The 23,432-nt window shown below is 27.2% G+C and overlaps 1 protein-coding gene across 1 annotated transcript in view; it reads left to right on the top strand.

Annotated features, from left to right (window-relative positions):
• Window positions 1-23,432, top strand: part of LOC105845492 (uncharacterized) — a 55,269-nt gene that overhangs the window by 4,812 nt on the left and 27,025 nt on the right. The window contains exons 5-11 of the mRNA XM_065801353.1: window positions 4,030-4,164; window positions 9,880-9,944; window positions 10,122-10,183; window positions 15,945-16,060; window positions 18,383-18,572; window positions 18,688-18,765; window positions 18,943-19,061. Coding sequence (XP_065657425.1) covers window positions 4,030-4,164; window positions 9,880-9,944; window positions 10,122-10,183; window positions 15,945-16,060; window positions 18,383-18,572; window positions 18,688-18,765; window positions 18,943-19,061 — 765 coding nt within the window. The remainder of the gene's footprint in view (window positions 1-4,029; window positions 4,165-9,879; window positions 9,945-10,121; window positions 10,184-15,944; window positions 16,061-18,382; window positions 18,573-18,687; window positions 18,766-18,942; window positions 19,062-23,432) is intronic.

The raw sequence follows: 23,432 nt of genomic DNA, 5'->3' as shown, positions 1-23,432 counted from the left end.
GCTGTTTGTAAAAAGTTGCTTCAGTCTATCTATTATGTAGAGCTTTTTTTTGGATAAATATGTAGATCTAGATATTTTTTTAAAATTTTAATAGTTCTGGAAATTCCAAAAGCATGTATTTGTATTAAATATTGAATAAATTAAACAGTTCATCAAACAGCACAAATCACTCCAGATTACCTTTCCTTTTATTAACTTTAAAATTTTCATAAGTTGCTTAGGCGTGAAAACCAATGTTTTGTGTTAAATAATTACAATGTTAAAAAGTAGAAAAATATGCAAAAAATATAAAAAAGATTTTCACATTTTATTTTTGTATTTGAATTATAATTAAAGCTTAAAAAGAAATAATTATTTCTTTTTAATGGATTTTTTTTTAATACATACATATGCATTTTCGGCCTCAGAATCAGGAAAAATGAGGTCAGCAATATATTGCGGGCTTTAAACTGTTAGAGGTTGACAAAAAAAGTTTGATACAAAGGTTTTATCATAAAACATAGAAACAAGGTCAGCAACTTTTTGCAGATCTCAAACATTTTAAGTTAGGCAGTTAGGTTGACATTTTGTTTATTAGTATTATCATAAAACAGAATTTTTTACTTGTTTATTATTATTATCATAAAACAGTAAATATAAGAAAACAACCCTGCCAAAAAATAAAGAGTTAAAATATCGATAGAACTGTTAGCAGGCCTATATAGAAGTAAACTATCAGAGTCTTTTTTACTACTTATAAAAAAAAAAAAAAAAAAAAATACTATTAATTGATAACTTGGACAAAATCTGTTTATTAATACTGTAATAAAAGCAATTTTAAAATTTTTTAAAATTTTAAAATTGCATTCAAAGTTTAAATAGTTAAAAAAAAGTATTTTAAATATTTATTATTAAATATAAAAATTATATAATAAGTTTTTTATATTTTTATATTTGATGAACATTTTATTCACAATGAACAAGAGAAAAGAACAGTTTCTTGTAAATAAAGAAGTTGGAATAAAAAACTTTACAATTTATTTAATTGTTTTAATAAAACAACTATAAAAATAAAATTTGAAAATAATTTTAAAATGCTACTTTTGTTTCAATAATTTAAATAAAATGTTGGAATGATCAAATAAAGAATTGTAATGAATTGCAAAGATTGTTTTTTTGGTCATTTGTTGTTGGTTGTGGTATTTGCAAATTTGTTTAAATTCAGATAGAAATAATTGAAGGTAGCCTAAAACAGAGCAAACAGAACATGAAATATTCTGTTTGCTCTGTTTTAGGCTACCTTCAATTATTTCTATCTGAATTTCCTTTCCTGTTTTAGGCTACCTTCAAAAATACTAAAATATTGTAAAAGTAAAGAAATAAATAGGAACCAAAATGTAGCAGAAAACAAACTGTATAGAGTAATTATTATAACTTTCTATTTATTTATTTTTAAATTTCATAAATTACTATTATGAAGTTTAAATTAATTTAAATTTCATAATAGAAACTTAAAACTTGATCATTTATCAAAATCATTTTGATTTCTGCATTATTTTCTATAGTTTGAATTTTTCAATTATAAAAAAGTTAGTTCAAATGCTGATACCTTGCCCAAAAAGCCTGCCTAACTTGCCAAGTCTGTTTTAGACAGGTTTTTTCTGATCCTGCGCTCTTTTTTTTACTCACAGTGAAGCCTATTTATATATAGTTAGTGATAAAACTGCGTGAATCTTATCCACAACCTGAGACATTGCAAGGTTCAGCTATAGCAGCCCAGTACTTTTTTTTTTTTTTAAATCAATAGTTTCTAATTGTTTGTAAACCATTCATCAAGAATGCTTTAAACTTGTTTAAGCTCCCCGCCTCTACAACAATATCTGGAAGTTTGCTCCAAATTTGGCACACTCTGTTTGAGAAGAAATGTATTCTTGAGCTAACTGATGCATGAAAGTCATTTATTTCGCGAGGGGTGAAGCACTGCATCCTGATTTTATATTTGTGACCTCTAGTTGAAGAACATGGGCCATCTAATTCAACATTTGACTTAAAGACTGGTTTGAAATTAAGATTGACATACTCTAAATGGTTCAATATCTTGTATAAGTGAATCAAGTCTCATCATTTTCTTCTAAGATTTAAAGTCATTAAACCCATTCTAACTAGCCGCTTTTTATAACAAAGCATTTGATTTTTGTGGCCCTGTGTTGAAGTCGTTCAAGGATTGAAACTTCAGCTAGGTTTGGCGGACTCCATGCTTAAGCCGCAAATTCAAGATGAGGTCGAACATAGGTTGTATACAAAATTTTCCACATATTTCAATCTTTATTTTCAAAGGCATTTTTTAACAAACCTATTATTTTTGGAGCTTTGTTAACACATACTTGTGTTTGATGTTTCCATTTCATATCCGGTTGTACAAAAATATCTAGATCTCTCTATTACACTGTTTGAGAGGTCATAGTTCATTCCATTTACATTTAATGTGTCTGGTTTAACAATACCTCGAAGAATATTTTGATTGCCAAATCTCATCACCTTACATTTTTTGAAATTAAGTTCCATATGCCAATCATTGCACCATTTCACATTGTTGTCAAGGTCATTTTGTATTTCTAACTGTTTATCAAGGGAATCTTCTATGGCTATTAATTTGCTATCGTCAGCATACATTTTAAATGTGTTTTGCATAACTTCTGGCAAGTCGTTTATGAACAGCAGAAATAAAATGGGACCCAGAACTGAACCCTGAGGAATGCCACTGGTAACAGATACCCATTCTGAAAATGTATTACCAATAGTAACTCTTTGTTTCCTATTTGTAAGGAAACTTTTAATCCAGTTATATATTTTTCCTGTTATACTATATGCTTCAATCTTTTTTAATAACCTTTTGTGTTCTACTTTATCAAAAGCTTTTGAGAAGTCAAGACATATTACGCATAACGGTTTACCCTTTGCAGCTTCGTATGTAATGGTGTCAATTGTTTCAATCAAATTTGTTGTGCATGATTTGTTTGGAACAAAACCAGTTTGCCTTTCAGAAATAAGACTATTTAAAACTAAATGTTCCAGAATTATGTCCCGAATAAGCTTTTCAAACATTTTACAAATCACAGGCGTCAAGGATATTGGTCTATAGTTTTCTGGTTCAAGTTTTGATCCCCCTTTATAAAAAGATGATATATTTGCAACAGACCAATGGGACAACCAGTGTAAGGGACACAACCAGTGTCAAAACTCAAAATTTGAAAATATAGATAATTGGATCAACAAAACCTTCTGCAGCATGTTTTAAAGCAAACAGACTAATTTCATCAAAACCCATCGCTTTTGACTCATCAATACTTACTAACATTTTTAGTATTTTTTCATTGATAATCATATCAGATAATATACTGTCATCACACTGATTTTCACATCTTTGCAAGATTTTGGGTATTGCTTGGTCACCATTACTCCATCACTTGGTAAAATATTGCCAAGTGATGGAGTAATGGTATCTTCTCTTTTCATAGTGATCTAAATGTGGACCACATTGAAGAAAATCTATGCAATTCAGATTGCAAGCTAAAACAAGGTCAAGGGTTAACTGCAGGAACAGAATCACTTTGTTTAAATGTTGGAAAGTTTATTATTTGGTATAAAGAAAAATCATTTAAAAATTTTATAAATTTATGTTTAGTTGAGTTTTCATTTGAATGAATTATATCTATCTATCTATCTATCTATCTATCTATCTATCTATCTATCTATCTATCTATCTATCTATCTATCTATCTATCTATATATATATATATATATATATATATATATATATATATATATATATATATATATATATATATATATATATATATATATATATATATATATATATATATATATATATATATATACACCCCTAAATTGGTGTACAACAATCCAGGGGTTTTTTTGAACTTTGCTTTTATATTTAATGGCTTTAGTTTTTATGTTACTTTTACTTTACTTTTACTTTTACTTTTAAGTTATTTTCGCTTTTAAACTGTTTTAATATTTTAATACTAGAATTTTGGTCTATTACAAATGGCAGTTGCAAAAGATATCTATTTTGAGAACATTGTGCGAAGAGAATCAAAAACAATAATGGTTTTTTTACCCGGAAACAAATGGTTGCAAAGTGAATGCAATCTACTTGATTTGGTTGTTGTTTCTTTAAATTTTTTTTTTTTTTTGCTTCTTCTTTTCATTTGTTCTATTTTTAGTTACAACAAATACATTCTTTATCAATTTTAAGGATGTGAAAATTTTTTTAAAAATGTTAACAAACAAGGAGGCTACTTAGTTGTGGTTATAACCCTCTCTCAATTCTATAACTTCGAAACACAAACCTTGATGAACAAGGTTGCTGCACGGAGAAACAAGTTGAGCACTGTACTACCAGGGACATGGTGGGGGATTAAACTCGGAACTTCTTGCTTATGAATGAGCGCTCTACCACTACTCTACTACCGCATGCAAAACAAATGCAATATAATCAATGTAAAATTACAGAATTTTTTAATCTCATATATAATGTGTTATTAACTTATATAGTTTTTTTTATATTAGATTGTAGTTAATACATATTTATGACATTGAAAAATATATTAACTTATAAATTTAGAACAATATCAGCTTAGGAAATTTATTTTGTTTTAAAGTTAAAGTTTTTATAAATGAATAAATTTTTTTGACTAAATAAGCAGATTGATAAATTTAGATAAAAAAGGATTTAGAGAAATTATTTTTGTACTGTGTTGTATATATATATTTTTTTATATACCATTTTTTGTTTGTCACTTATTCTTGCATCATATATGTGTTTCTAATTTAAAGAAATTTGCAATTTGATATTTGTTTTTTTATATTTATTTAAAATTCTTTATTTGTAAATGTTCTTTTACTTGCTTTTTTGAAATTATTATTAGAAAGTTCATCCACAAATCACAATTTCATAAATCTTTCAAATAATTTCAAATAATCATTTTTTCAGGGCGTGTAAATCTTCAGCACCTATTTTGATCCCTAATATATATATATAAATTTATATATATATTTATATACATATATATATATATATATATATATATATATATATATATATATATATATATATATATATATATATATATATATATATATATATACATATATATATATATATATATATATATATATATATATATATATATATATATATATATATATATATATATATATATATATATATGTATATACATATATATACACATACATATATATATATATATATATATATATATACATATGCATATATATATATATATATTTATATATATGTATATATGTGTGTATACAGAGCTGGCTCGTAGCGTGTGCGAAGTGTATGAAACACACAGGCGCAGCATTAAAAAGGCGCAAAATTAAAATTCTGCTTAGAAACAAAATTTACAGGCCTTTCTAGATCTGTAACTAAAAATGCAAAAGTTACTAAGTCCATTTTTGTAAAAAATGAGTTATGCCCCTTGTCCAATCCCAATCAGTTTTTTTTCAATGTTTTGCTTTACTGAAATAGGTCCCCGCCTTAAATTTCTATTGTCAGTTGTGAATGACATATCTGCAACTTTTTTTCCAGATTTAAAATAACCTTTTCTTGAATGTTTTTATAAAAAAAAAATGCAAATCTCCTTGTTGGTCTATTATTTAAATAATTATTTTTACACATTTTTTGATTTGTTTATTTTTTGTGCATAGTTATTTTTTGTTAGTAATAATAGATCTAGCTAGTAAAACTGCATGCAATTAGAACTCCCTATTTTGATGCAGATTGTGCGGTTTCAGATTATGATGCATTGCATAATGAGTTGCTTTTTGCATATTTTTGATAGTTCAAATAAGTTAAACTAAAAAAAATGATTGCTATTGTTTTATTATAAAAATAAGAAGGTATTATAAAGGCATTAGATATTAAAGAACTTGCATTAAACCAAATTAAAAATAAATAAAAAACCCTAGCAAAAAGTCTGTTACACTTTATTATGTGAAAGTAATCCTTATGTACTATTTTGTATTTTTTTTTTATTGATAGGTGATTCAAAATAGCAACAAATCTATACTGTCCTGAAATAAAATGGATCAAAAAAAGAAATTGTCTGGTTGGCAAAATAAATTAAAAAGAGAAAAAAAACAAGCAGAAGCTTTTAAAAAGAGGAAAACTCTTCATAATTTTCTTCAAACAGCTGTAGAGAATGAAATTGAGTATGAGAAACCTAATGAAAACAAGAAAGTAAGTTCAAGTAAAAAACAAAACGAAAGAGAAATGAACATAATTGGAATTGGAATTATTAATGAAGGATATAGTGAAACTAATGCAATTGTGGAATTGAATTTGGAAATTGAACCTTCAAACAATAACATGAATTTGGCTGTTGATGTGAATGAAACTAACTATGACAATTTAACGAATTGGCCAGAAAATTTGTCCACAATATTAATTCAAGACATAGTTACAAAAGAACCTACAAAATTTTCTGTTACTGATTACCCAAATGATGATCAAAACCGATCATTTAACTATGTACATTTTTATTGTAAAGCTCCTAATGGAGAATTAATCAACAGATCTTGGCTTGTTTATTCACTTAAATCAGACAAAGTATTTTGTTTTTGTTGTAAATTGTTTAGTAACATTACTTCTTGTTTAGTGAAAACTGGAACAAATGACTGGAGACACATGACACTAGTTTTAAAAAGACATGAAAGCAGTGCAGAGCACTACAATTCATTTGGGAAATGAATAGATTTGAAGAAAAGATATAGTACATCTCAAACTATTGATTGTCTTACTGAAAAAATGCACCTTACTGAAGTACAACATTAGAAATCTGTTATTAAGAGAATTATCAATATAATTTTGATGATGGCTTCTGAAAATAAGGCATTCCATGAATCATCAGACCAATTTTTTTCAGAAAATAATGGTAAATTCTTAAAAATTGTAGAACTACTTTCAAAGTTTGATCCAGTGATGGAAAAACATTTAAACAGACCAATTGAGAGTTCTAATTGAACACATTATTTGGGAAAGAATATTCAGGAAGAATTAATTCAGTTAATTAGCAAAGCAACAAAAGATAAAATTTTAAGTATGATAAAAAAGGCTAAGTATTTTTCCATTACTGTAAATTGTACACCAGATAATAGTCACAAAGAGCAAAAGTCTATTATTATACATTACGTTAACATTGCAAAGTAATTGGATAACCAGTTATCAGAGTCAATTCAAGAAAGTTTTATAGGATTCATATGTATTAGATACTGTATTAGATACTACTGGATTAGGATTTACTTTGAATTTATTGGAATCAAATAGTCTATGTAATGGATATTCGTGGACAAGGATATGATAATGGATCCAATATGAAAGGTAAAAAAATTGGTGTACAGAAGCATATAACTGATATAAATTCACAAGTCTTTTATATTTTTTGTGTCTGTCTTTTGGTTTTTTTTTTTGGTTTTTGAATTTGGTTGTTGCGGATGCAGTTCAAGGAAGTTTAGAAATTATGTATTTTTTTTCACAAATTCAAGCTATGTATAATTTTTTCTCTGCGACTACAAAGCGTTGGCAAATTTTTGAATCAAAATGTTGCAAATTAACAGTAAAGTCATTAAGTACTATCAGATGGAAAAGTCATATGAATGCTGTTTGTGCTCTAAAATTGGGATTTAAAGAAATTTATTGTGCATTGAAAGAAGTTGTTAACATTAAAAAAGATTCTATTACTAGAATAACTGCTGAATCACTTGCATCAAAGTTAGACAGTTTTGAATTCGTATGTGGTGTTGTGGTTTGGTACAATGTATTAACTGAAATTAATTGTACTAGCAAACTGTTACACTGTTAAACTCAAACTGTAGACATGAAGACTGCTGCAAATGCATTAAAGAAAACTATCGATTTTTTTGTTACTAAACAAACTGAAGATTCTTACAAAATATGTATTTTAAAAGCCAAAATTCTAGCTAATGATGCAAATTTGACTGACAAATTCAGTTCTATTTCACTTGAAAGAGCAAGGAAAAGAAAAAGATTTTTTGATGATGAACCTTTCAAAGACGATGGTGATATACAGCCAAACCAAAAATTCAAAAAGAAGTTTTTTGATATTCTCTTTAAAATAGCTAAAGAATCGATAAATGAACAATTTGAAAGCTTTTCAAATACAATAGGACCGTTCGAGTTTTTGTATGATATCAAAGATATTGATAAAATAGAAGAAGACATAATTAATAAATGCAGATTACTGGAAAAAGTATTGACTCATGGTGAATCAAAAGATGTGTATTCAGAGGATTTGTTTCTGGAACTTAATTTGTTATCACAGAAATTAGATGGGAAAAAATCACCGGAATCTGTGCTTAAATGAATCTATGATGGTCAGCTTGAAGAACTGTTTCCTAATGTTTGTATTTCCCTACGAATATTGTTATCACTACCAATAACAGTGAGTACAGGGGAATGTAGTTTTTCCAAATTAAAATTAATAAAAAAATATTTATGATCAACATTGGGCCAGGAACATTTAAATGGTTTTTCTAACTAAGAATATGTTTAAAATCGATAAAATTGTTAAGAAAGTTATTTTATTTATATGTATTGTTTATGATTTAAAAAAAAATTTGCAAGCAAGCTAACCCTTGCGAGCTTGCTTGGAGCTTAAATTTAAAAGACGCCTAATTTATTCTCGCACACATAAAATATGTTTCACGAGCCGGCGCTGTATATATATATATGTATATATTGGCCTTGGTGGGAAGCAAGAGCTTTAGCTCTGGCTCTTGCCCACACTCCCCTAAAATGGTTTAGGGGAGCAATTTACAGCTCTTGCAAAAATATAATTTTTTTCTCTCAAAACTGTAATTATTATTATAACTAAAATAAAAACCACAAAGTTGTTTAAAAAAAAACTATTGCATAATAAACTGCAATGCTTTTTAAAAAGCACAGTTGTTGCAAAAAATAAAATTAAAAAAGAGCGCCGATTGAAATGCAAATTTTTTCGATTAGATTGGACTAACGGAAAAATAAAAAATTATTTCACTTTAAATTATATTGATAAAATATAAAATTATTTAAATGATAAAATATAAAATTATTACACTCTAAATTATTGCATAGTAATTTTTATGTAATAAATTATATATTTTATGTATATGAGTTAATATATTATTCACTTTTTTTATGGAATTTTAAACTGTTTTAATATTTCTTACAATGCCTGCATTCTATTACAATAAGAAACTATAAAACATTTTTTATAAACAGTAAAAACTTTTATAGCTCCTTGTTAAACTTTTTATCAAATAAGTAATGTTGTTAATAAATAAATGGATAGCTATTGTAAAGTACAAAGTCAAGGCTTGTCTAAAGAATTTTTTCACAGCGCAATAAATGACGCTTGTTAAGTATATATTTTTGTAACATTAACATTACAAACATTTGCTTGCAATAAGTGTAAAACCAAATTTTTTATTTGATAAGCAATTTTTTTAATAATAAACAGATAGCTCGTACAAAAACCGAAAGCTCTCGCAAGAAGCTGTTTAGGGGAGCAGCTCGCATTGCTCGCCATGTTCTCTTTAGGAAACCTTTTCTCTGCTCTTTCTCTCATTTACTCCCACCGAGGCTTGTATATATATATATATATATATATATATATATATATATATATATATATATATATATATATATATATATATATATATATATATATATATATATATATACATACATACATACATACATATATATATATATATATATATATATACATACATACATATATATATATATATATATATATAATATAGTATAATCAATGTTTACTCTTTAAGATATTGGAGTTTGAACAGCCTAATCTGCAGTTGGTATTTGTTCCTCCCAATACAAACGTAGAGAGGTTTTTTTTTAATTATTTTTTAAATTTTAAAAATATAAGTTTTAAATCTACTTAATAATAGTAAATTTAACAATGAAGAATGTTTCAAATCTTTATACAAATTTTTAAATTTATTATATAAAAATAACAGATTTTATTTTTTATTTTTAATTCCATTGTTTAAATCTTTTTTTTCAGAGTAATAGTGCCACATTTTCAAGTCAGTGAGTTTCCTTGTGTGCTTATACTGGCAAGGCAGTGTGAGTAATTGTTATTGCTGTTTAACTCTTTACTATATGAATAATTTCAGATTCAAATTTCTTTTTTGAGTAAGTGACTATTTAATTAAAATTAGTGTTTTAATAATTTTTAAAATTAATTCTACATAAAAAATATTGATTAGATTCAGGTAAATGATGTATCTATGAAAAATTGCAAATGGAAAATTGTAATTGTAGAGATACCTTTATTACACCATTTTTATAGGTTGAAACAGTTACTACTACAGCTATATTTTGACAAAAAAAATTATATCATTAAATATCATTAGGCTTGCGTGGGGTTGAATTTTGTGTTTCTTTGATGAGAAAGTAATTTATTAGTTTTTAAAGTTGCTATGTTCTAAGGTATGATATTCAATGTGTCAATCAGGAAATACCATTATTTTGTTAACTACAATCCATAAGCTCTTTACTCTGTTAAATATCACTATTTCAAAAAATATTGGATATTAAAATTAAATCAATTGTTTATATATTACTTTAGTTTTATCTTATTACGTTTCTTTTATCTTTGATTTAATTAGAATGCAATGAGCACAAAAATATGTGCAAAGGTGTGCAAAAGTATTAGCCCATTTACAATCTTTCAAAGATTCTAAGAAACTTTAATATTTTATAAGGCCACCTTTGTTTTTATGCTATAAAATCCATGGTTTTAAGACTCTGTCACATGGAAACTATAAATTTTTTGATTAGATCTTGTGTTGTATACCGCAGTGCTTGCATTTGAGTCTTAAACTGCTTCAAGTTAGTGGGCTTGCTTGTTAGCAATTCGCAGCCCATTCATACCCAAAGATTCTCAAAATGATTAAAATCATTGAGCATGCTGTGTGGCAAGGAGCATTATTTTGTTAAAATTGCCAAGTGAAGTCAGATTCGAAAATGTCCATTGAAAGCTTTAAATAATCTTCTAATATCTCTAGATACCAATGTTGATTGAGGTGATCAATATAAAGTTGCACCAGGCCAGTGCTAATTCCAGCTATGCAGCCCCAAACACCAATTGAGCATCATCCTACTTAAAGTCTTAATATGACAAACAAAGATAGTATTTTTTATTTTTGTATCTTCTCTCTAAAACCCTTTTCTTGCAATGATAAGTTCAAAGTTCGACTCGTCTGTTAAAATTACTCTTTTGAATTGCGCTACAGTCATTCCAGCTCTTTCTTTTCACTATTTTTTTTGCTTGAGAGTTTTATTTTCTTCATCAGCTTGCTAGTTGTTGTTCTTTTAACTTGGTATGCATTCATTGTTGTATTCAGGCCTGAGATGATTTCATCTATGCTCATGTTTAGGTTGTGTCTAATGTGTATATTTGATTTGTTTTCATCCCTTTCTGACATTTTTGTAGGAAAACCAGAGTGACTTGTTTTCAACTGTGCCAAACTCATTAAAGTTTTTTAGCCTTGTTTTAACACTGCATTTGCTGATCTCGAGCTGGCGTTTGATTTCTCGATTGCCGAGGCTTTTTTTGTGCATGCCAACAATTTGCCACTTTTTTTAAATTGATTTTTCTCAACTTTTCAAACCCATATTTTTGTTATTACAGTTCTAAAATTTCAACTAACTGTAATTTAAATGACATTTTTTGTTGCTTCAATTTATGCTCCTTATATTTTTTTTAATGAATATTATTAATCAGAGTAGTTAACAAAAATCAAACAAAAAGAATACAAAACATTATTTCTCAAAGGAATTATATTTGTTCATACTTTTTTGAGTGCGCACATTTGCACACTTATTTTCACTTATTTTTCAGAGTAGTTATTAAATGTCTAATTAACTCATCAAAAAAAAAAATTATGTTTATATATATTGTTGGCTTTAAGAGTACAGAAGTTAAAAGATGATTCTTTTGGACAGAACTGTTTTCAAGTCATTTTTAAGCAAGTCTCAAGTTTAGTCTCATGTCACTCATGTTGGTATTAGATGCACACACTTCATTAATCAGTTCCTCATAGCAATAAAACTGAGTATCAAAACTTTGAACAAGTGTCTGCAAAGTTGTTTCAGTCTGACTGACAGGTGTAATTCTACATTATGAGTACAGATGATACAATATGAGTGATACAATATAATATAAAATGGGTACCTTGGCTTCTTAGGAGGTAGGTTTTCTAGTAAAAATTTTTCTTCTTTGGCTGCATAGTAGGGTGGAGCGATTTTGAAAATTTTTGAAATTTGATTTGCCTGAGCAGCAAATCAATATCTTTTGGTGAAAAAAGAACCTTACTCTTTTTTTTTTTAGTTTAGATGAGTTCTTGAGGTTCCTCTTTGGATTCTAAATTTTTGATGGGTCCTAATATTGTTTAAATTTTTTTTTTCTAAACTATATCAACTTGATACTTAAAAGAAGCAAAATAATATGCTGATTTTAAAAATAATATTTGTTTTTATTAAAAAATTAAAATTAAAAAAGTAGAGTTGTTTTTTTCATTAAAAACCCCCGTCCTCAACAAAACGGGGATTTTAAGGGATATTTTTGCAAGTATTTTTTTCACTAAAAATTTTTTTAATAAAATTATTATTAATGAAACAAGCATTTTTTTCTGCTTTTTTTGAGTCCAAGGTTGATATGGTTTAGAAAAAACAAATTCAAAAATATTAGGACCTGTCAAGAATTTAAATTCCAAAGAGGACCCTCAAGATCTCATCAAAATCAAAAAATATTTTTTTTCTTTTATCTTGTAATTAATAGACATTGATTCGTGTCTCAGTAATATTGGTTTTTAAACTCTTTTTTTTTTGCTATGAAAATCCCTCCACCCTACTGCATAGGTATGGCTAAACTGCTTGTTGCTGAAAAATGTTTTTATGAATATTTGTCTTTATGTTGTCTGTTTGGCCTGGATTGACATGGCCTAACTTCTCAGTCCAAAAGATGCAAAAATTTAGATTAATTATATATTAAATCATCTAATGGTAGTTTCTCATCTTTTAATAAGATGAGGCTGACATTTGCATATATACCAGAATATCTTTTTTGAAGACTAATGACTGTGCCTGCTTCATACTGGACAGATAAGTTGTATTAAAGTGTTCCAAGTGACTATTCCAAGTGACTAGTCCAACAATAGAGGAAACTGCGACTGAAACTGTCACACCATTCTCACCTTGAGTTATATCAGTGGCTTCAGAAAATTCTTGTTCAACAAGTTCTCTAAGTTGCATGTAATTCAATAAGTTTTCTAAGTTGCATGTAAATTCTTTCAGTAATTGCAATCTTAGTTTTTTCAATTTGTTTTATCTAACATGACAATGATTTTTATGTGACACAATGTGGAATTCCATGTTGTTGCGTTTTCTTGAGGAATACCCAGCTTGGAACCAAACATTTTATCAAAAGCCTCTTTAAATGTTGCACTAGAATGAAGCAAAGTTCAAATATTGGATGCTTTAGCAGTGAGTTAGGTGTGTAAGCTTATAATATTGCAAAGCCTCTGGAGTGCTTTGTGAACCGATATTAGATATGAATGTTAAAAAATAAATAGAAAGGGTTCAGGAAACCAGACTAAAAAAAACTGCTAACAAGCTATTGACTTCATAAAAACTAAAAATATAGGGCAAGTTGCTTTGCCAAAATCATCATTTCTCAAATCAAGTTGCAAGTCTCAGAGCAAACCACAATAGTCTCGAGTAGAAACATATGTGTGACTTAAGTCAAATTCAAGTCCCCAACTCTGCTTTTGAAAGAATATGAGTTAACAACAGGGTTTGGGTTGGGGCAGTGATTGCTTTTTTCAATAATCTTCATTTTTCTTTTCTCCTTAAGTCCCCATTTTAAGAATTAAAGTGCACAAAATATGTTAAGAAATATTTTAGTAATGTTGTTAAGTAACATAATAATGTGTGTGTATATATATATATATATATATATATTATATATATATATATATATATATATATATATATATATATATATATATATATATATATATATATATATATATATATATATATATATATATATATATATATATATATATATGTATATGTATATATATATATATATATATATACATATATATATATACATATATATATGTATATATATATATATATATATATACATATATATATATACATATATATATTTATATATGTATATATATATATATATATGCATAATTAATAGAGAATCACTTATCAAAAATTTTTCATTTAACACAATGTTTTATCAATAAAGACTCATCAGCATTTCTGATTAGTCTTTATTGATGAAACACAGTGTTAAATGAAAGATATTTGTTAAGTGATTTTCTACTAATTTATTATTGTTCATTTAAGAACATTGAGCACTCAATTTTGTAGAATACATTTAAAAAATGTTTATATACACTACCGGCAATTAATTTGAGACCAGTGATGAGAAAACAGTAGTTCTATTAAAAATCAATTAAATCTATCAGTTATATTTTCGTTTATGTTTTGAACCACCTCCATGCTTAACAGTAGGCACAATGCACTGCGGAAAGTAACGTTCATTCTGGTGCCGGCATACAAATATTCTTCTCTTGTTGCCAAATAAATCAAACTTGGACTCATCGCTTCATACTACTGTTTTCCATTGACTTATTGTCCAGTTGGCATGTTTGCGAGCCCATTGTAGTTGTTTTACCTTGTTTGCTTTCCTTAGCAACAGTTTTTTGGCAGCTACATGCCCTCTAAGTCCAGCTTTCATCAAACGGTTTCTTATTGTCCAGACACAAACAAGTTTTTCTTCAGTTTCATTGTATTCTCTCATTATTTGTGGAGCTGTTAATTTTCTGTTTGACATACATAATCTTGTAATACGATGATCACCATGTTCATCTATCTTTCTAGGCTGTCCAGGTCGTGGTAAATCACAATATTGACCAGTTTCCTTGAAATGCTTGATTGTATTGTGAACTCCAGTCTTTGATATTTTCATTCTTTCTGCAATTTTTCTGTCTGAAACACCTTCTTCATCATGTAAACTCATGTAAATGCGAACTCTCTGTTCAAAGCTTAATTCTCGAACTGGAGCCATTTTAGTACAACAAAATAGAAACTAAAAAAAAATAAACAGTTCAAATAATACAATATTTGTATATTCATTTGCAAGTCATTATATACTATATTGGATCTACATAAAGTATCTACAAGAAGTTACCAATGAGAAAAATTTTATTTTCAATATCAATTACAAGTCATTAATCAAAATTAAGTAACAGTTAAAAATAATACTTGTATTGTCTTTTATGCTGGAAGAACTCAGCACATACACTTTAGTATACTTTTGTACATAAGCAAATTTTTGGGTGCAAAAATTCCCATATTCTGTTCTATCCACTTATTTATTGTGCTCTATTTATTTTTGATCCAAAAATAAAGAAGTGCAAATATGATATATTTATTTTTGAAATGTAAATACGGTTTTTAACCGCTGGTTTCAAATTAATTGCCGGTAGTGTATATATATATATATATATATATATATATATATATATATATATATATATATATATATATATATATATATATATATATATATATATATATGTATATATATATATATATGTATATATATATATATGTATGTGTATATATATATATATATATATATATATATATATATATATATATATATATTTATTAATTAATTTTATAACTTAATAAAAGCAAAAAGAAAAGTTAAAGCATAATATATGTTAATCTATATGTTCTAATATATGTTAATATTTGTTCAAAAAAAATTCATCAGTTTCATTTTATTTAGATGGCCAACAGAAGTTCAAACTAATTAAATCATTTCAAGGACCATACCAAGCTACTGACATGTTTCTTAAACTTCATTTTCTTTTACAAAGTCTAGCTGCTATTTCTCCTAATCAAGTAATTCAATTTAGTTATTCATTACTATTAATAACAATAGTTAATATATATTTTTATGTTTCATATTTCTATTAATATACTATTGTTTTACTTATAATAATAGTTGTTATTATGATTGTTACTATAGTTACCACACCATGATACTAATCCCAATACTATCTGGGTTTCAAACAATTTTAGTGTAAACATGCAGAGAGTGTACATACATCGACTGACTTAATTAAGTAGAAGATGCAATCTTAATGTCAACCTAACACTAATCTCTACTCTGATATATGTAGACTCCCTGCATGTTCTTCCTATTAAAGTGGCAGATGTATGTTTTTGTTGATAAAATCAAATAAGTATATTTACAGTGCTAAATATCATTCACACATCTAAAATAGCAAAGTTCCAAAATATCATTCCACACAGCAAAATATCAAGATTTTACTATAAGGCAAAATATCAAGCAAAAGGCAAAAATCAATTTCACAAGGCATGATTTTTATTATTTTCATTTTATAATTCTTGTTAATAATATTACTATTAATGATGTTACTATTGTTATTGTTGTTACTGTAAATATTGTTATTATAGTTTTTCAGTAATTTCTCAATATTCAACAGCTTTGTTTTAAAAAATGCATATTTATATGAGAATTTTCTTAAAAAGTAGTTAAAATTACTGCATTTGCCAAAAAGTTTAGATCATCCAATATTTATAGCCAAAACCCAAGTGTATACATTTATTACTAGAAAATAGTTTAGTTAAAATAACAACTTAAATGAACATAAAAAAATACAGAAGTCACAGTATAAAACATGTTTTAGCACTATGTGTGAGTTTTCTAAACTTTTAGAACAGCCTCTATTTTTCACAGTATTGAGGCCTCAAGAGACTCACTATATTCAGCTGTTATTTTATGATACTATACTTTTATTGTATCTTGTTTCAGATCTGCAAGTTTAGTTGAGTTCTGTTTAAAATTGTTTGCTTTCAATTTTACCTAGCAGTTTTTTATGGTCATTTATATGGGCAAAATGCTACAAGGCAAGAACACTAATTTCATTTTCTTGGAGCCATATCTTGAATTGATTTTTGCTTGACAGCAATTTGCCCTGTTATACATAAAATATCAAGTTTTTTTGTTCTAAACCAATTAAACATTGGTTTTCAAAACTTTCAAATAATTAGCAGAACTAACAGTCTCTCCTTGTTGAGAAAGGTGTAAACTAATATGACTGTTAGAAGTGATTACATCTTAATTCATAATTACTGGGCATTTTTAACAGAAATTATGCAAACATAATTAGTTTTTATTTCAACAACAAAAAATAAGCTTTGACATGACAACTTGCAAATAGTTTTTTTTTGTAAAATACTCACTATTATCTCAAAAGTTTTACCTTGTTCAAATTTTTGACTCATTGTACTCAAACTTTTCAGGCGATTTATAATATTATCTGATAATTAAGTTGACTAATTACTGATGAATTGAATTGATTATCCACTTTGTCTTCTTTTTGTCAATAAATCTTGATTTTTCATTTCTTACTGGTTCTCTGCTTACAGTTTTATACTCATAATATTTCATCTCAACTTCAAGAGTTGATTTTGAAACATAACATGTTTTTGAGATTATTGAGTCTTTAGTAATTATTAGTAATTATTAGTCTTTTATGTAAAAAAAAAAGTTTAAAAAATTTTTCAAAAAAAAAAAAGTCATTGGTTCATATGTTCTAAGAACTAATCAGACGTAAACATAACTATGCACACTCATGAAAAACCAGTTATGTATCCATTATCATGAACAAAAAGTTTTTCAAGTTAATTGATTTTTTTTTGAGTAAGTTCAATTCAAAATTGTCCTATTTTTAACCAAATTTGGTTGTATTTTAATTATCAAAGTAACTAGTAACAAGTAAAAATAAATAAATTTTCTTTTACCAGTCAACAATGATCTTTGATGATATAAAAATGTTATTTTATGTGTTGCATAAAAAATAAAATATTTAATAAGATAATAAATAGGATAATAAAAAAATAAAATACTTAATAAGAAAAAAAATATTTTAACTAACAAACTTGAAAATATTCTACAACTTTATTAAATACTGATTCCAATAAGATAGCATTCATATCAGGTATGGTTATAATTATTTTTTTGTCAGTTAGTGTGTAATAGATGGGTATAGATGATATTTTTACTTTAAGTTCAATATTATAGTAATATTGTTATACTATTTATTAACTACAAATAATATTAGTTACTAAAATTATAATTACCATAGGTTTCTGTTATTAAGTTTTATTACTTGAGGATTATTTTATAATTATAAGGATCAGTTGGATGTAATGATGAATAGAAGAATATCACTGACAACACTACTTGTTTGCATCTTTACATCCTCAAATTCATCAACCTTTAATTTTTTACATGCATATCAACGTAGTATGATTCATTTCAAGTCAAAGTACCCTAATATAGTTTTTGTTGCCGCTGATATTGCTGACAGGCAGATTTCAATTGGTGAAAATGTTATTTTTATTGTTTACTTAAAATTATCATGTTTTTTAATATGTTTTTATTGTTTGTTTTTTAAACAACGATAATAAGTCACAATTCTTAACTTTTTTTTATTCAGTGCTTATGCGAAATTTAAAAGTTTACAATGTCGATAATCTTCCATTTATTGTGGCATTTTGGAATGAGGAAATTTCTGGTATTTTTGTTTTTTAATTCCCAATATTAACTGTTTTAATATAAGTTTTATTAAACTTTGTTGCTAAACAATCTCTAATATATAATAGCAGATTTATCATTTATTTATATAACATCTATATTTAGCATTCTTTTATGTATTATATCATCGAATTTATATTTATTGTCTTTTTAAAAGGTAATCAGGTTACAAAACAGAAGGTTATAACTTCGAAGATGGCACCAACACCTCATAACCTTGAAGTTTTGCTAAATGGTCATGGTTTATTGAAAATAGATAAAATTACACCTAGAAAGGTACTTGTATTTTTGCCAAGTTATGTGTTAAAATTGTGTTGCATTAAAGTTAGTGCATTGATGGTTTTACATTTATATTTCACTATTATTATTTTTAAGTTAACAAATCAGATTTAATTATTAGCTGACTCGAATTTTTTTAAGTTTGCAGAAACAGTTTATTATGTTATTGCTGGATGTTTCAATTTACCTTGAAGGTAAATTAAACAATCAGCAACCTTAACCTCCAATTGAGCCCACTTTGTTACTAGTAGTGTGTGCTTAACTTGTTCCTAGTACTGTGTGCTTAACTTGTTAATAGTAGTGTGTGCTTAACTTGTTTTTATACACAGCTGTCTTATTTTCAAGGTTTATGTTTTGAATTTATTTCTTAAATATAACAACAGTATTCAATCACAGTTAGCAGAGATCCTGATAATGACAACTTATCTGAACCAAGAACATCACTTATATAGGGTGATAGATTGGTTAACTGGTTAAGGATTTATGATATATTATTAACATTACTGATTATCACAGTAATCAGTAATGTTCGTAAGGATTATGAACATTACTGATTACTGTGATATTCAGTCACTATTTTTAAAATAATGGTTACATGAGTGTTCTACCAACAATTTTTGTTTTAATTTTTTTATTGGTACAACTACCATTTTTATTTTATAGATATATTTTATTTTATATATATATTTTATTTTATAGATATATTGATTTGCTTTTTAAAGTGTGGTTTGACTTGGCTTATGCGTTGGATGAAAATATTAGCATTTTCTAATGTAATAACTAATGTTATTACATTAGACATGAGGCATGAAAATGTAAAAAAATGTTTGAAAAGCTTTTATAAAGATAACCTACATTAAAAAAGTATGAAAAATTGAGATAAGATAACTAAAATAATCATCAAATAAAATGTTTGGAGGGGCCAGTCAGAAGATTATGAAAGGGAGAATAGTGCTTTGAAGAGCATTAAAATTCTTTTGCAAGAATGTGTAATATAAAATTTTATCTAAATTATCAATAAGTATGATAAGTGTCATTAATTTAAATAATTCTTTCATTTAAAGAAAAAAATTATGTAATAATCATTAACTTGTAGTTTTTTCTTGTGATTTTAATTGTTTGTAATTAATAATATTTGTAGGTATGTTAATGGATTGATATCCAATATAAGTTCAGGTTAAATTTTGAAAAAGGGATAGTTTGATTTAGTAAAGTTAGATTTAGTGATGTGCCACAATGCCAAATCAAGCAAAGGTTCATGATGAAAATCAAAAATTTGTGTGCTTACTCTGTCTGAAAAAGTGTTTAAGATAACTTACTGCTTTCAAAGCAGATCGAATATGTCAACTGTATGAGACAAAGATCAATATCAGTGATTTTTGAGTACCACAAGGACTCTGCAAATCGTGTAGAACAATTCTGCACAGGAAACGAAAGCGGAAAGAAGTTACACTCCCTTTGTTTAATTTTAATTCAATACAAGTGAGACCTGAAACAAGAGGCACAATGTGTTATTGCCTAATCTACCAAATTGGTTGTTCAAAGCTGCAAGAAAAAACAACCTCTTTAAGAGCAAACTTCTTCTTAAAAAGCAAACGACCATTGAGAAAGAAGCAAATTTACTTTGCAGGACATGCCTCTGTCCTTTAGGAAAATGTTTGCCCCACCAATGCTCTCAAATAAAGTTCAGGAAAAACCTTCAATCTTTAGCAACAAAAGATGCCAGTGCAACTGAACAAATTGCATCTTGAGTTATTTCCAATAAAGAATTATCCCCTAAAGGAACTACTCGACTTGCTAAAGCATCTCGAGGTCCTACACCTACAATTACCTCAGGTAGATATTTATAATTAAATAATTTTACATATATATTGAAAGAACATCTTTAAAAAAAGATAAGAAGTTTCGAAAAGTATATTTTTAACAAGTTTCTAAGCACCTTAAAAGTGAATAGTTTAAAAGTTTTAAACAAACTTTCCGAACAAAGTTTAATATAAAGATAAAATATGTATGCTTTGGTTTCAAGTCAAGTTAGTGCCCAGCCACTATCAAGCGCTCAAAAATTGACCACTCTTGCTCTTGTAAATGTACAATTAAATATGGGACTATCAAACAACAGATTAAAGAAACTGGTCCAAACTGTAAACCAAGCATTAAGCAACAAGATGGTAGCGCCAAATTTTTTGTAAGAATTTCTTAGGTGAAGGTCAACACTTAAGTGATTTCTTCACCTGCAGTGGTTTAAAAATTATTGATGTAAAAGAAGATTCTGATACAGTGGGTTGTTGCTCACTGCAATCATTTGCTGCAAGTGTTGTAAATTATGTTATTCAATCTCTCAAAATTTTTGGTGGATATTTTGTTAAGCACGGAATTGGTGCTGGTAAAGGTTTTCTCAAGTTCTGTCTAAGCCTTGTTGATACTGCTTTAAAGGTTGATACCAGCTCACCACTTTAAAAACAGCTTCTCACACAAAGGAATGGCAAAGACATTGGAGTTAAGAGACAAGTTCTTGTTGCGATATCAGAAGACTTTCCAGAATTTCACTCTAACGTTGAACAAATTTTGTCACTAATTAATGCAAATAGAGTTAAACTAATTTTGACTTGAGATATGAAAGTGGCAAACATAATTTCTGTTTTTCAAACCCATTCAAAAATGCACCCTTGTACATGGTGTGAGGTCAAATCCAAATGTCTTGCCAAATCTGGAAACTTGTGAACACTGGGCTCAATCAAATCTAGCCTCAAGTCATTTAAGCTATCTGGCAGGATTGTTGCTCATGCAAACTCATTCGAAAGGCAATCATCAGTGGGTCTAACAATGTTCTGGTTTTAGAAACATTCCCACCAATGCAATTTTATCTTTTTATAGGACTTGACAATCGTTTTTTTAAGATACTTAAAACTGCTTGGGTAGAAGCTGTTAAGTGGCCAGCTGCCCTCCACATTCAACTGAGCCCTAATCATGGGGGCCAGTTTGAAGGAAATGAATGCAGGAACCTTCTTAAAAATGTGGATTTGCTTCAGCAACTTGTTGATACAAACTCGGTTCCCAACATTCTTCTCATAATTGAAACATTCAAAAGTTTCAGTTTAGTCGTAAAAGTTTGCTTTGGATTTATTCAGCTGGGTTTTGCTGAAATAATTGAAAATTTCAAAAAGTGTTTCTTAATGATAACAGGTGCAAGTGTAACACCCAAAATTCACACCATCTTCTACCACTTCAAAGATTTTATCAGTTGCAAAGTATCCCCCTTAGTGCCCTATTGTGAACAAACTTTCGAAACTGCTAATCAAGACTTTTATAAACATTAGTCAAGGTATAAACCAAACAATAACAATCCAGAGTACAACGAAAGATTGTTATGCTGAACATATGATGCATAACTGAACAGTAAGCATCTTTAAAAAACTGCTACCATAATTCGATATTAGATTAGGCAGCAGAAAATCTTAGCTTAGAGTTTATAATGAATATTTTAACCATTTTAATCCTTAACTGCTCTTAGTAATTATGAATTTTAATATTGCTTGTAAAAATATTGAACAGTATTTGACTAAAAGAGTATATTAAACTATTTTGAATAAATTTCTCGTAGAGAAAATCAAAGACCATGTTTTACAATTTATTCAAATTCTATTTGATGGTTATATAATGTAAAAAAATAGGGTTTATATAGTTATTTTTTTACTTTATTTTGAAAGTCAATGTATTCAAGGTTTCAAGGGCCAATAAAAAATCATTTAACAAAAATGTTTTTTTTTGTTTTTGTTTTATTAACTGATAGTCCTTTTGCCAGGATTTGCACTTTTTTAAGCCTTTTTTTATTTTTGCATTTTAACAGTAGTTTATACTTTAGGAAATGTTGAGATATTTACACTATGCATAAGCCAATTCAAACCATGCTTCAATTAGCAAATCATTTTTTTTTTGTCTATAGAGCAAAAATACGTTACACATAGCAATAAAACAATTATAATAAAAATTGTTGATATTAAATAGTAAAACACTCATGTAACCTTTATTTTGAAAATAGTGATCAAAGTGTTTTTATTGTTGCACTATAAGTTCAAAATTTCACTTAATTTGAACATTCAAATAAAATTATTTTCCACAAACAAAATTAAAAGACTTCAAAATTTGTATCACCCCATATTAGTGGCATTCTTGGTTAACCTAGGTAGGCATTATTAGGATCCGTGCTAACCATGCAAAATAAGATTAGATAAAAGATTTTCAAATGTGTAGAAAAAGTTGTGTGAAGGCTAAGAAGATAAAAATAGCAAGTATAATTGCCTAATTGCAAGTACAATTACACCGAATAGCAAGGGACTAATCTTAGATCCTAACTAATTGGAAAAAAAG

Source organism: Hydra vulgaris, chromosome 07, assembly GCF_038396675.1.
Source record: "Hydra vulgaris chromosome 07, alternate assembly HydraT2T_AEP".
NCBI classification, from domain to species: Eukaryota; Metazoa; Cnidaria; class Hydrozoa; order Anthoathecata; family Hydridae; genus Hydra; species Hydra vulgaris.
This window is presented reverse-complemented; position numbering and strand designations above follow the sequence as displayed.